This window comes from Cetorhinus maximus, chromosome 18, assembly GCF_964194155.1.
Source record: "Cetorhinus maximus chromosome 18, sCetMax3.hap1.1, whole genome shotgun sequence".
Taxonomy (NCBI): Eukaryota; Metazoa; Chordata; class Chondrichthyes; order Lamniformes; family Cetorhinidae; genus Cetorhinus; species Cetorhinus maximus.
The window spans coordinates 35,504,248-35,516,589 of record NC_135896.1 but is presented as its reverse complement, the minus strand read 5'-3'; the positions used below and the strand labels follow the sequence as shown (position 1 = coordinate 35,516,589).

Here is a 12,342-nt window from a genome sequence, read left to right as displayed (position 1 = left end):
CAATTTGCAGCAGAAGTTGCTAGATAGTGTCAGTTTCTCCCGCTCCTAACCAAGGGGTGCTGTAACTAAATGTAGATCTCTTAACGCTGCTCTGCTTGAGATCAGCTAACTCAACATACACCTGGAATTGAAGCTGGGTCTTTTCTGGCAATGAGTAGGCTCGTGCCACGAGGTGAACCCTGAAAGACTAGCATCAAGCACCAAGTGAGAAAAAGAGAAAAACCTTTCTGCAGGAATGCAAATTTAATACCATTACCATGCTTCTGAAGTGTACAGCAATGGGCTATGGTAAAGCATAAATATATTGTCTGTGGAATTGCAGCAAATGTATGCCAGGAAGGATTGGTTTTATTCATTTTGTGTAAAAATCATCAGTTATCACTTTGCAGCTCATAAGGAAGTAGAATGGTAGACTTGTATCTGCTTGGTGTAAATTGTCATTGTGACGAATTATGCACACAGCGAGCAATTCAATCATGATATTGTCATACACTACAAATTGCTCACTTGACACACTTGTAATTAGCACCTTTTTTAATAAAACGGAATGCAATTACATGCATCAACAGGTGGCCAGGTATGCTTTTGGCTTCAGACAATATTGTTAATCCACACAAGATTCATGGTTTGATGTCATTTCAATCTATTAAAGTCACTATCTGCTTTTATGTTGTCTGCATACTAGTGCATATTCCAGTTAATTTAGTTCTCCTGCTTCTCTGTTTGCAACACACTAGATAACAATAACAGAGAACCACAAGTGCAATGTCTGTAGAATCCTATGACCTGTGCCACAAATAGAAATAAATACTCAATAACTAGGTATTTTCAGTTAGAAAAAAACTTTTTGAACTGATTGGTGTTCAGAATTAATTTAAATCTCTTTGTGTGCTAGTCAAAGATATTCATTGGTTTTACAATGATTTTGGCTACTGCCAAGTGTCCTGACCATAAAATGAACTCCACTCGTGTTCATTAAATACCAAAGGCACAGAATATATATGTTCATGGGATTTTGGATGGTATTTAGTCATGAAGGTTTTCATTTCACCATGTGTTAAAATTTTGCTCAGATTTACACTGAATTGAGAGAAAGATCATTATGAAAATTTAATTTGAACTGTAGTGGAATTCTGGTGCCAATTCATAATTCCAAATGTTATATTTTGGACAAACAAAACAATTAAAATTTCAAGTTATTTTAGAATATTCATCAGTTTCCATAATACTTTAAGAAACCTATTTCATATATTCTCTATTTGCAGATATGAACTCATTATGTCATGAAATCTTTGCTCATATCGTAATATGCAGGGGATATTGTAGTGTTGCTTACTTTGATCATCAAGGTGTCCGATGCTACTTTTTATTGCAAGAAAAGCAGATAGGTATTAATTTTGTTAGGGAATACAATACAAGCCATGAATTGTACTGTTTAGTATAAATTGGATGATTCTACAGTAACCATACCATCTGAAGCAGCAAATTGACGATATTATTAATTATAAGACAAATTTAAATTTCAGAGAGTATCACCAGGATATTTATACAATACTTATATTTAAAAGTAATCATTGCAGGTTTGGTTGTTGCTATTGCAATTTATTCATGAGCAAAATGCATTAAAAGATCTTTGTGAATCTTTATTATTTGCATGTTCACTAAGGTTGAAATGATGTTCATCAAAACGTTCGGTCATGCAAGTTTATTGAGCAATCTCTTCGGAGCTTAAGTGAATGGCCTTGATGGAGAATGTAAATACTGTTGCAGAACTGGCTAGGTGATGAAGAATTGTTTAAGGTTCAACCTGTATCCCTCAATGAATTGGCATTTTCTGTATCCTCTGTCTTAAGTGCTGCAATTATATTCCATGCATAGAGACACAAACTGTAGTTAACTTTATCATTGGATTTTGAACCTTTTGTATTTGATGATGCCTTTTTATGCTTGTTAATTGTCTGCCTTTTGGCTGGACAGTTCACCTTCTCAAATTCCTTTACAGTGAGGGCAAGCACATCAACATCGAAAATCAAGTGTAATTTTAAAAAAAACTTATTCTGTATCCTTGAAAGATTGGTTTGACCATAGACCTATATTTTTATGATTGTCCTTCCATTGTATCTTGATTTTGAGTTGTCATCTTTTTAGGGCTTTGTCAGCTTTTTTAAAGCTACTTGTCAGCATTTCAAAGTTCTCTATGTTGCCCAGTGGGCTTCTTACAGTATGGTTGTTATCCAACTCACAGTTACAGGCTAGCGTTGAGGTTGAGATCTGCAGAACAATGCACAATGTGTCACTGAGAACCTAATTTACTCCTTTCTCATGATACAGGCTTCCTAATGTCTGTGCTTTTAACTGCACTAAAAAAAAGCGCTTTGTATGTGCTTTCTTCCCATGTTTCTGCAAATATCTTTGCAGTTGCTTATGTCTTTACTGTAAACTGCTCACTGAGGTACTTGTTTTTTTTAAAAGAAGATGGAGCCATTTTAGCAGTTTTTTCATCAAGCTTAATTTGAAATGCTGCACCCTATTGTACCCCAAAGGTTGTTTACATGGGTAGGTATGAAGCTGGCTGGAAGTAGATGTAAATTTAATAATAAGCTCTATTTCTATCTCTTGTTTGTCCTTCCTATAGATATGGGATGCAATTGAAACAGGCAGATGCTTGAAGAGCTATTTGTGCCATTCAGGGGCAGTTCGTGATGCTCAGTGGTCTTTGTGTGGAAGACAGATCCTCAGTGGTGGATTTGATTCGATGCTTCATCTGACAGATATTGAAACAGGTACAGTGCTGTTTAGATGTTTTCATGTTGATGTTGTATGTAATACAAATTCAAAACAATAATTGATCATTTTAAAAAGCGAGTAATTAATAAAGATGACGATTAGAGTGAGTGAATGTGTGCGTGCGTGCCTGGCTCACTCCCAGTCTCGGGGTTCTCACTCTCACACACCCACTGTGGGAGTGCGTGTGTGTGTGTATTTGTAGGGGTGAGTGGGAACCCTGAGATTGGGAGTGAGGCAGACTCTCTCTCTCACACGTACTCACTCTCTCACACACACTCACTCACTCTCTCACGCACGCACACTCGCTCTCTCACACACACTTACTCACTTTTTCATATGCACTCACTCACACGTGCATTCTCTTTCTCTCTGTCACACACACCAGTACCAAGACTCTTTTTTATCCCCAACTTGTCTATCACTCCAGCTGTCCTGGGCCCCACTGTTGCTGCAACCGTTGCTCCACCACCTTGACTCCTGCTGTCATTTAATGGCTGTGTCTTCCACCCTCCCACCCCCCCCTACCCAGTGAGCCCATCAGCAGCAAATATGGGAGAGAAATGGCCTGATGGCCTGTGATTGTGTGATTGGAAGAATAGCTCCTTGCAGAATCTTTCACCTCACTTACCTGTATTTTGGACACTGGCTCCACGGGCTGGATAGAGAGGCATGGTGGGCCAGATTGTGGCCTGCATGCCCTATGTTGGACTAGCCTACGTAAAATTTCAATAGCTGAAACTGCAAGCACTTGCAACCTCTAACTTGTGTAATAAACATTGTGAAATTAACAGCTGAGATCAGAGAACTAAAGCTGTCAATCAAGCAAGGTGTTTTTATACGCTAATAGATTTCTGGGCCCTCAGCCAAGAATACATAATGAGGCTTGGCTTGAGAGCTCATAAATTAGTTAATCTATTGAAACACTTGAGCCCCAGAGAAAATATTGCTTGATTGACAGCTCTGGCTCTCTGATCTCTGCTGTGAATTGCACAATGATATTTATGCAAGGGTAAGAGGTTTCAAGTGCTTGCAGGTTCAGCTATTGAAACTTTTATTGCCCTGTAGTAAAAGGAATATTTTTTAACATAGTAGAAAATTATGAATGAATGACTTTTTTTTAAGGACTTTTTTGCACACATTGTATTCTCACTATAGGGTCATTGGTTCTATACAGCGTATACTGGGTGAGTGTGCATGGAAGTACCACAGTTTGGTACAGGGGGTGGGTGGGTGGAGAGGCATGGCTTGGCATGGGGCCATGAGGAGGACCTTTTGGACTTGCCTTTCAAAAGGTTCCTTCATACACACTATGGTTCACGACAGCTCTGAACTGCCATGAACCACGACTCTTGAAAAGCTGGCCCGACGCCATGAAGATTGAGGAGGACTTGCGCATGCTTATCCCTGCAATGGAGCTGTCCAGGTTAGAATGCAGAGTGCGGGCTTTAAAGGCCCTGGTGAAAATTGGAAAGCCCGGCAATAGGGCTGAGAATCCTGGAATCCGGATCCGACCACCATTTTTAAAGGGTTCCCAAGTCATCTCGACATGGTGAAAATCCAGGCCGCAGACTTCTTGTAGTCTGTGTTTTATAAGAGTATGAGCCTTCATGGACTTGAAGAACCAATGGCTTAGTATTTAGTAATTAAGGGCTCTATGTAAATGCAGAGTTCTTCTTTCTTATCATGCTTCTTTATCACGAGCAGTTTTACACCTCTTCTCAGGACACTTCCAATCATGAAAAATGGACATTCTGATTTCTTGGATCCTATGCCTCATTCAATTGGTTCTTTTGTGAAGCTGAAATTCATCTCTGTTTTGATGTGGAAAATATGGTTATATCTGTTAAATGTTTTGATTTAACCTTCATCATTTATACGTTTCGTGTGTGCAAACTGTAACATGCTGCATCGTTTTGAAAGACTGAATGTTTGTTAGCTCACTCTCCAATAAGTTCATGACATTTTTGTTAATAAGGACGTACATTGCGATTTGAAGGCATGGGCATGTTGCACAACTGATTTATAAAATGCTTTTTCATAAACTCTGGTGATACTCATCCATCTCACCATAGCTTGCCTTGAGATCAGTAGTCAAGCTCATTCTTGTTACACTGAGGTTATTTTATAGGTTATTTCTCTAGAGGAAACAACTAGTTTCAGGGTAAGGAACAACTACTGGCAGTGAGCTTATGCTCTTGATAATGGTACTCGAAAGGGAATTTACAAGAAGGACCTAATTGTAGAAGAGACTTGATTAAGTACCTTACGTGATCTGATTAGGATGCAGTGATCTTCACCAAACTGTATTGCATGGAAGTAAAAGTCACTGAAATATAAATTTATGTTACTGTTGGAAGTAAATCAAAACTAAAAGCAAAAAAGACATTAAAAATCATGTTATGTTTTGCATTATATCTAGTTAATTTATATCACAACAGTAAGTTTTCCTGAGGAGAGTAGAATCAAACTGGTGTTTGCTGATGTACACAATCAAGTTAAGGTTGCTGACTAAAGGAGGAATTGCTTATATTACAGTAAACTCAGGGTCTTTGCTGAACAAAAAGATTTTAGAGAGGTCTCATCTTGAATTCAGGGAACTTGCAATACAAAGTGTTTTGGCAGCTTTCATGTAACATTTAGTTTTTCATATTTACAAAAATGGTTTGGTTCTCTTCTAATCTGAAAAGAAAAATTCCCAGCACGATTAAGCAAGGGAAGACAGAGGGTGGTAGTGGGAAGGGAAAGAATAAGTCATGTTTCCTTTTTTGTCACTCCTTTCATTGTATCACTTCTTTGTTTTTTATAACTCTCCTGGTTTGCTGGATTTCCATTTTTCCTTCCAATTGTGTAAACTTTTCTTTTAGTTCGATACTATCACTGCAAGATGTTTCTTAATCCTTACAGGTTTTGGAGTTCTGACCTGAGAATTACAGAAATAATGAGACCACATTCAAATTTCATTAAACCTCTTTTGTAATGCAATACATTCAATTCTCTGTTAATCAAGACACCTTACCCTACCTGCCACCCTATGCACCTACCATCCTACCCCCTTATTCACCTATCTCACTTACCTCTCCCACTCTACTCCCTTCCCCACTTAGCTCACCCACCCTACCCCCTTGGTACAACACGGGACTAGTTGTGTGCCAAACAGCAAAAGTAGCATAGACAGAGCTAAGCGATCCCACAACCAACAGCTCAGATCTAAGTTCTGCAGTCCTGCCACATCCAGACTGAATGGTGGTGGACAATTAAATAACTAACTGGAGGATGAGGCTCCACAAACATACCCATCCTCGATGATGGGGGAGCCCAGCACATCAGTGCAAAAGACAAGGCTGAGGCATTTGCAACAATGTTCAGTTCCGAGTGGATGATCCATCTCGGCCTCCTGCTGACATCCCCAGCATCACAGATGACAGCCTTCAGCCAATTCGATTCCCTCCACGTGATATCAAGAAACGGCTGAAGGCACTGGATATTGCAAAGGCTATGGTCCGTGACAACATTCCAGCAATAGCACTGAGGACTTGTGCTCCAGAATTGTGCTGCACCCTTAGCCAAGTTGTTCTAGTACATCTACCCAGCAATGTGGAAATCTGCCCAGGTATGTCCTGACCACAAAAAGCAAGACAAATCCAACCCGACCAATTACCACCCCACTGTCTACTCTCAGTCAACAGCAAAGTGATGGAAACTGTGATTGACAGTGCTATCAAGAGGCACTTACTCAGCAATAACCTGCTCAGTTTGGGTTCCGCCAGGGCCACTCAGCTCCTGACCTCATTGCAGTCTTAGTCCAAACATGGACAAAAGAGCTGAACTCAAGAGATGAGGTGGACATTGCCCTTGACACTGAGGCAACATTTGACTGAATGTGGTATCCAGGAGCCCTAGCAAAGCTGGAGTCAATGGGAATCGAGGGGAAAACCCTCCACTGGTTGGAATCATACCTATCACAAAGGAAGAATGTTGAGGTAGTTAGACGCCAATCATCTCAGCCCCAGGAATTCCTCAGGGTAGTGCCCTAGGCCTAGCCATCTTCAACTGCTTCATCAATGACCTTCACTCCATCATGAGGTCAGAAGTAGGGATGTTCTCTGATGATTGCACAGTATTCAGCACCATTCGCGACTCCTCAGATACTGAAAGCAGCCTGTGCCAATATGCAGCAAGACCTGGACAAGATTCAGGCTTGGGCTTGATAAGTGGCAAGTAACATTCGCACCACACAGCTACCAGGCAATGACTATCTCCAACAAGAGAGGATCCAACCATCTCCCGCCTTGATATTCAACAGCATTACCACTGCTGAATCCCCACCATTAACTTCCTGGGATTTACCATTGACCAGAAACTGAACTGGACTGGCGATATATATACTGTGGCTACAAGAACACGTCAGAGGCTGGGAAGTCTGAGGTGAGTAACTCACTTGTTGACTCCCTAAATCCTGTCCACAATCTACAAGGCATAATTCAGGAGTGTGATGGAATGACTTTCTACTTGCCTGGATGAGTGCAGCTCCAACAACACTTAAGAAGCTCAACACCATCCAGGACAAAGCAGCTCATTTGATGGGCAACCCAATCCCTCAACATCCACTCCCTCCACCACTGACACACAGTGGCAGCAGTGTGTACCATCTACAAGATGCACTGCAGCAACTCACCAAGGCTCCTTCAACAGCACCTCCCAAACTCGCGACCTCCTCACCTGGAAGGACGAAGGCAGCAGATGCATGGAAAACCACCACCTGTAAGTCCCCCTCCAAGCCACACACCATCCTGACTTGGCAAACTATATCAACATTCCTTTCCTGTCACTGGATCAAAATCCTGGCACCTCCTCCCTAACAGCACTGTGGGTGTACCTACACCACATGGACTGCAGCGGTTCAAGAAGGCAGCTCACCACCACCTTCTCAAAGGCAAATAGTGATGGGCAATAAGTGCTGGCCTAGCCAGTAACACCTACTAAAGAATAAAAAAAAGGTGCTCAGAAATATGCAATTATAAGGAGATCCCTGTTACCCAATAACAGTTTAACCCATTGTGCAAGGATAATTATTTCTCATTCCTTTGAAGTTTACCTTAGCTGAAACCTTTTTTGTGATTCTCCCTTCTCCCTCCGAAATCTAATATTTCCAAGATGATCCCTTGCCATTGGATTGGTAACTAATTCTGTTAGTTGCTCATCACTAAACCTAGAAAAGGTTGTTCTTTTGTTGGTTCTTAAACATATTGTCCTAGAAAACTGTTCAGAATATATTCCAGAAATTCACTCCCTTTATTACTTAAACTGGGAGAAGCATAACAGTTCACATGAAAATAAAAATCTCCCATTATTGTTTTTGCTGCATGTTTTCCTGATCTTTGTATTTATATATATTTCTGCTATATCACATGGCACACACAAATATGGGCCAAGAGTCCTCAGGCCATCGACTTCTAGTTAGGACTTGCCATCAGAGAAGTTTATCCCTCACACAGTTATGAATGCTTGTTTGTACAATATGAAAAATTCCTCCAGACCTACTCTGCCTAATGCAAACCACTGCTCTGAGTTTCCCTTCCAGAGATTTGGAAAAGTATACAGGTGTCACTTTTCCTCACTTCACCTTGTATACTAACATCTAAAATTTAGTCAGTCATGAGGAGACTGTGCTCCGTTACTGCATGCTTGACATAGTGAACAACTTCTCCTTTCCTATACATTATATGACAGTGATTACTGCAGTGACAATTATTGCTCCTTGCAGCTTTCCATCAGAATGGCAGGTAGATACTGTACTGCCAAGTGTTTCTGGTTTCCCATATCTAATGGGCCAAGCCAGAGGCATCACTTCTCATTAGGATATTTGTCACTGAGCTCCCCCCAAAATCTTTCATTGATTTAATTTCCTCTTCTAGAACTACAGATTCTGATTCGATAGCTTTACATATTTCATTGTGGGTGTATAGTTGTGTTCCAAATTTTATCCAACAATTCCTCAGTACAATTTATATCCTTTCCTGGCATATCAATCACCAGATTTACAATAAAATTACCAGAAAGAAAATATTTCTACCAGACTTTGCGCAAATTTTAAATTAAAAAATGACTATGCAGTGGCATCAAAATAATAACTTGTATAATGACAGATTGTTTGTATTTAAATATCAGCTTTCAACAGAATGCTTTTACTTTCCATCCACTCTAGTCAGCTTAATCAGTTGCATCAGAACTGCACCCAATCTCCCCCCACCCAGCCCCACTTCGTTCCCCAGTAATGGATGAAGCCACAACCTTCTCGCAGCCAGGTCCCTTGAGAGCTTTAAAAGTGACAGTATTTTTAGTATACATCATTCAATAAACACAGCAGGTGCTAAATATATAGTATTGGGAACATTATCACAAGGATTTCAATTCCACAAGGAGTTGACACACACAATTACTTGTGCATGAGCCACAACAGTGAGTGTTGGAAAGTTACTCATTCAGAGAGTATCACAGCCTGACATCCGCGTCTGCACTTTGCAGCGTACGTCATCAGGTAATGCCTAGGAGTGGAATCCTGAGCTGATGTTTTTTTTCCCCATTCCCTATTATAAAAACACTGTTCTCTTCTACTCTCACTGCTACCCAGTTAAGATTATTCAAGTCCCTACAAAACAGGGCCAAACTTGAGACCGTACCAAATTGTTTTGTTCAGTACCAACCAGTGAAACCATCAGGGAAGCCACAAATAGAGTAACAGCTTCTCATTAACTTAAATATCCAGTTTTGTGTTTTCAAGATGATTAAATTGGAGCATAAACCACGGAGGATTTTTTTAAGTTCTTAATTTGCACTTAATAAAGTCTCATTTTTATTAATGCAGCTAAACAAATCATCAGTATTCATAATGGATGTCAAATCACTTGCTTGGCATTCAATCCTGGGAACCAAAGTGTCTTCTTGAGTGGAGGATTCAGCTCAACAGTGAAAGCATGGGATACAAGAAATTGTCAGGTACAATCATACTTTACTACTTACACACACTTTTGATCTGAAGTAATTTGAAACAGCTGAGATGAAGTGAGATTTAATATTCCATCAGTATAGCAATATAAACTTCACAGAGAGATTAGGACTTTGATGGAAGCACCAAGATAAAAATAAAAAAGCTAACTTTTTCTCCCTTTTTTCTATTATAAACATAATTCAATTTAAAATATTGGTTGATTCAGTGGCTCAGCACAATGCATTTGACATTTTGGAAGCTGGCTTAAGATCCAGCCAAGATTGATGTGTTCAATTTCTGGCTTTGAATATTTATGTTGGGCACAGAACCACTACACATGAATGCTCCTGATTCAGCACTGAACTAGCAAATTCACTCAGGCCATGAGGATGATTAGTTTGGGAATGGTAAATAGAGGTTTGGGAGGAGGAATAAACCTCTGTTACTGAGGTTAGGGCAGATTAGATAGATCTTATACTGTGCTTGATGTTGCTAGCTGAAGAGGATTTTGTACAAGGACATCTTCAACTTTGAGGAGCGCATCAAAAAAAGCTATCCTAAACAACTCCTGTATTATCTTTTGTTCCTAAATGTTAAATCATTACTATAATAAAGCATTGGTCTTTGTATACTTCAGCAACACATTTGTACATATATTAGAAGTCTTACATCTTATGTATGTCCATCACGCTTCAAAGTTTAATGCTTTATGGTTGGCTCAAATATCATACTCATAAAACAACAACAAATCACAACTGAACAACTTTCAGTTCTGTTGTTTTTTTATTTACCCAGGCCTATCTGTTAGGGATAAACAGCTGTCAATTTAATGGAAAACTTCCCTGAGCAATACCAGATCTAATTGACCTCAAGTTTGCCTCTGAATGATACTTCCCCACGGAATTAACTTTGTGACCATAGGAGATGGGCCAAGGGTACAATGAGTTCCACCTGCACAGCCTTCCTCAAGATAACCCAGTAGGGAAAGGGCTGTGAAGATATAAACAGTCTCCATGTTATATAATAATAAACTGCAGCATTTGCTTTAATTCTGTCATTATAAAATAGTATTTCCTACAACTCACCATGAATAACCAAACATCTGTCAGTAAAGAAGAAAATCATGATGAAAGATTTGCATTCTATGACTGCTATTTCTTTGGTTTTTGGTGCTGCCACTAGAGTCTAAATAGAAGTCTGGTAACATTCTCCTTATTAGAACCATAGAACCATAGAAAAGTTACAGCACAGAAGGAGGCCATTCAGCCCATCTTGTCCATGCCAGCCCGAGGACACCCAGGTGCCCTTTCTAATCCCACCTTCCTGCACCAGGCCAATAGCCCTGCAACTTACAGCACTTTAGGTGCAGATCCAGGTACTTTTTAAAAGAGTTTAAAGTTTCTGCCTCTACCACCAACTTAGGCAGCGAATTCCAGACACCCACTACCCTCTGCGTAAAAAAGTTCTTCCTCATGTCCCCCCTATACCTTCTGCCACTTATCTTGAATCTATGTCCCCTGGTTTTAGAATTCTCCAGCAAGGGAAACAATTTTATCCTGTCCACTCTATCTATTCCCCTCATAAATTTGTACACCTCAATCAAGTCACCTCTCAGCCTTCTTTGTTCCAAGGAAAATAACCCCAACCTATCCAATCTCTCCTCATAGCGACACTTTTCTAACCCTGGCAACATTCTTGTAAACCTCCTCTGCACTCTCTCCAGAGCTATTACGTCCTTCCTGTAATGTGGTGACCAGAACTGCACACAATACTCCAGTCATGGCCTCACCAGTGTTTTATACAATTCAAACATTATGTCCTTACTTTTATATTCTATACCTCTACAAATGAAGGAGAACATTCCATATGCCTTCTTTACAACCTTGTCTACTTGAACTGCTGCCTTCAGGGACCTGTGTACTTGTACACCAAGCTCTCTCACTTCATCTACCCCTCTTAGTATATTCCCAGTTATTTTGTAATCCCTGTAACTGTTTGACCTCCCTAAATGTATGACCTCACACTTCTCTATGTTAAAATCCATCTGCCACTTTACCGCCCACTCCACCAACCCATCTATTCTGGAATGAATACTGAAAATTCATACTCAACCTAGGGTCCAGATCGAAGCACAACATATAGGACTCAGAATCTCAATTTCATTGGACATATTGCATTTTTTTCAAACAAACATAAAAGACAAAAGAAATTTTGTATTACTCTTAACCAATAAGTGGAACTATGCTTATTGAACTAAATGCAATGTAATGTTGAAGGCTTAGTTTCCAGTTTAAGCACGTTATTTGCAAAGGTTACTGAGATGATTTTTCATACGTTTACAGGTTTTAATTATTGTTTTAAGCACTGTTTATTTATACCCTGTTATTTGCCTGCCATTTTCATGTTTGGGGCACAAGGTTATGTTGTTCAGAAATAATTTTTAAAAATCTACTACAGGGTTATTTTACAACTACATTTTCAGTCTTTTTTAAGTAGAGAAATGAATTAAGGCAAACGCATTTATGTTAAATTCAGAACCTGACAGCACCATGGACCAGCACCACAAG

At 39.8% G+C, this 12,342-nt stretch overlaps 1 protein-coding gene across 1 annotated transcript in view; it reads left to right on the top strand.

Moving 5' to 3' along the window:
• Positions 1–12,342, top strand: part of wdr25 (WD repeat domain 25) — an 86,799-nt gene that overhangs the window by 55,207 nt on the left and 19,250 nt on the right. Inside the window, exons 2-3 of the mRNA XM_078562377.1 lie at positions 2,636–2,783; positions 9,653–9,783. Of these exons, the coding sequence (XP_078418503.1) occupies positions 2,636–2,783; positions 9,653–9,783 (279 nt within the window). The remainder of the gene's footprint in view (positions 1–2,635; positions 2,784–9,652; positions 9,784–12,342) is intronic.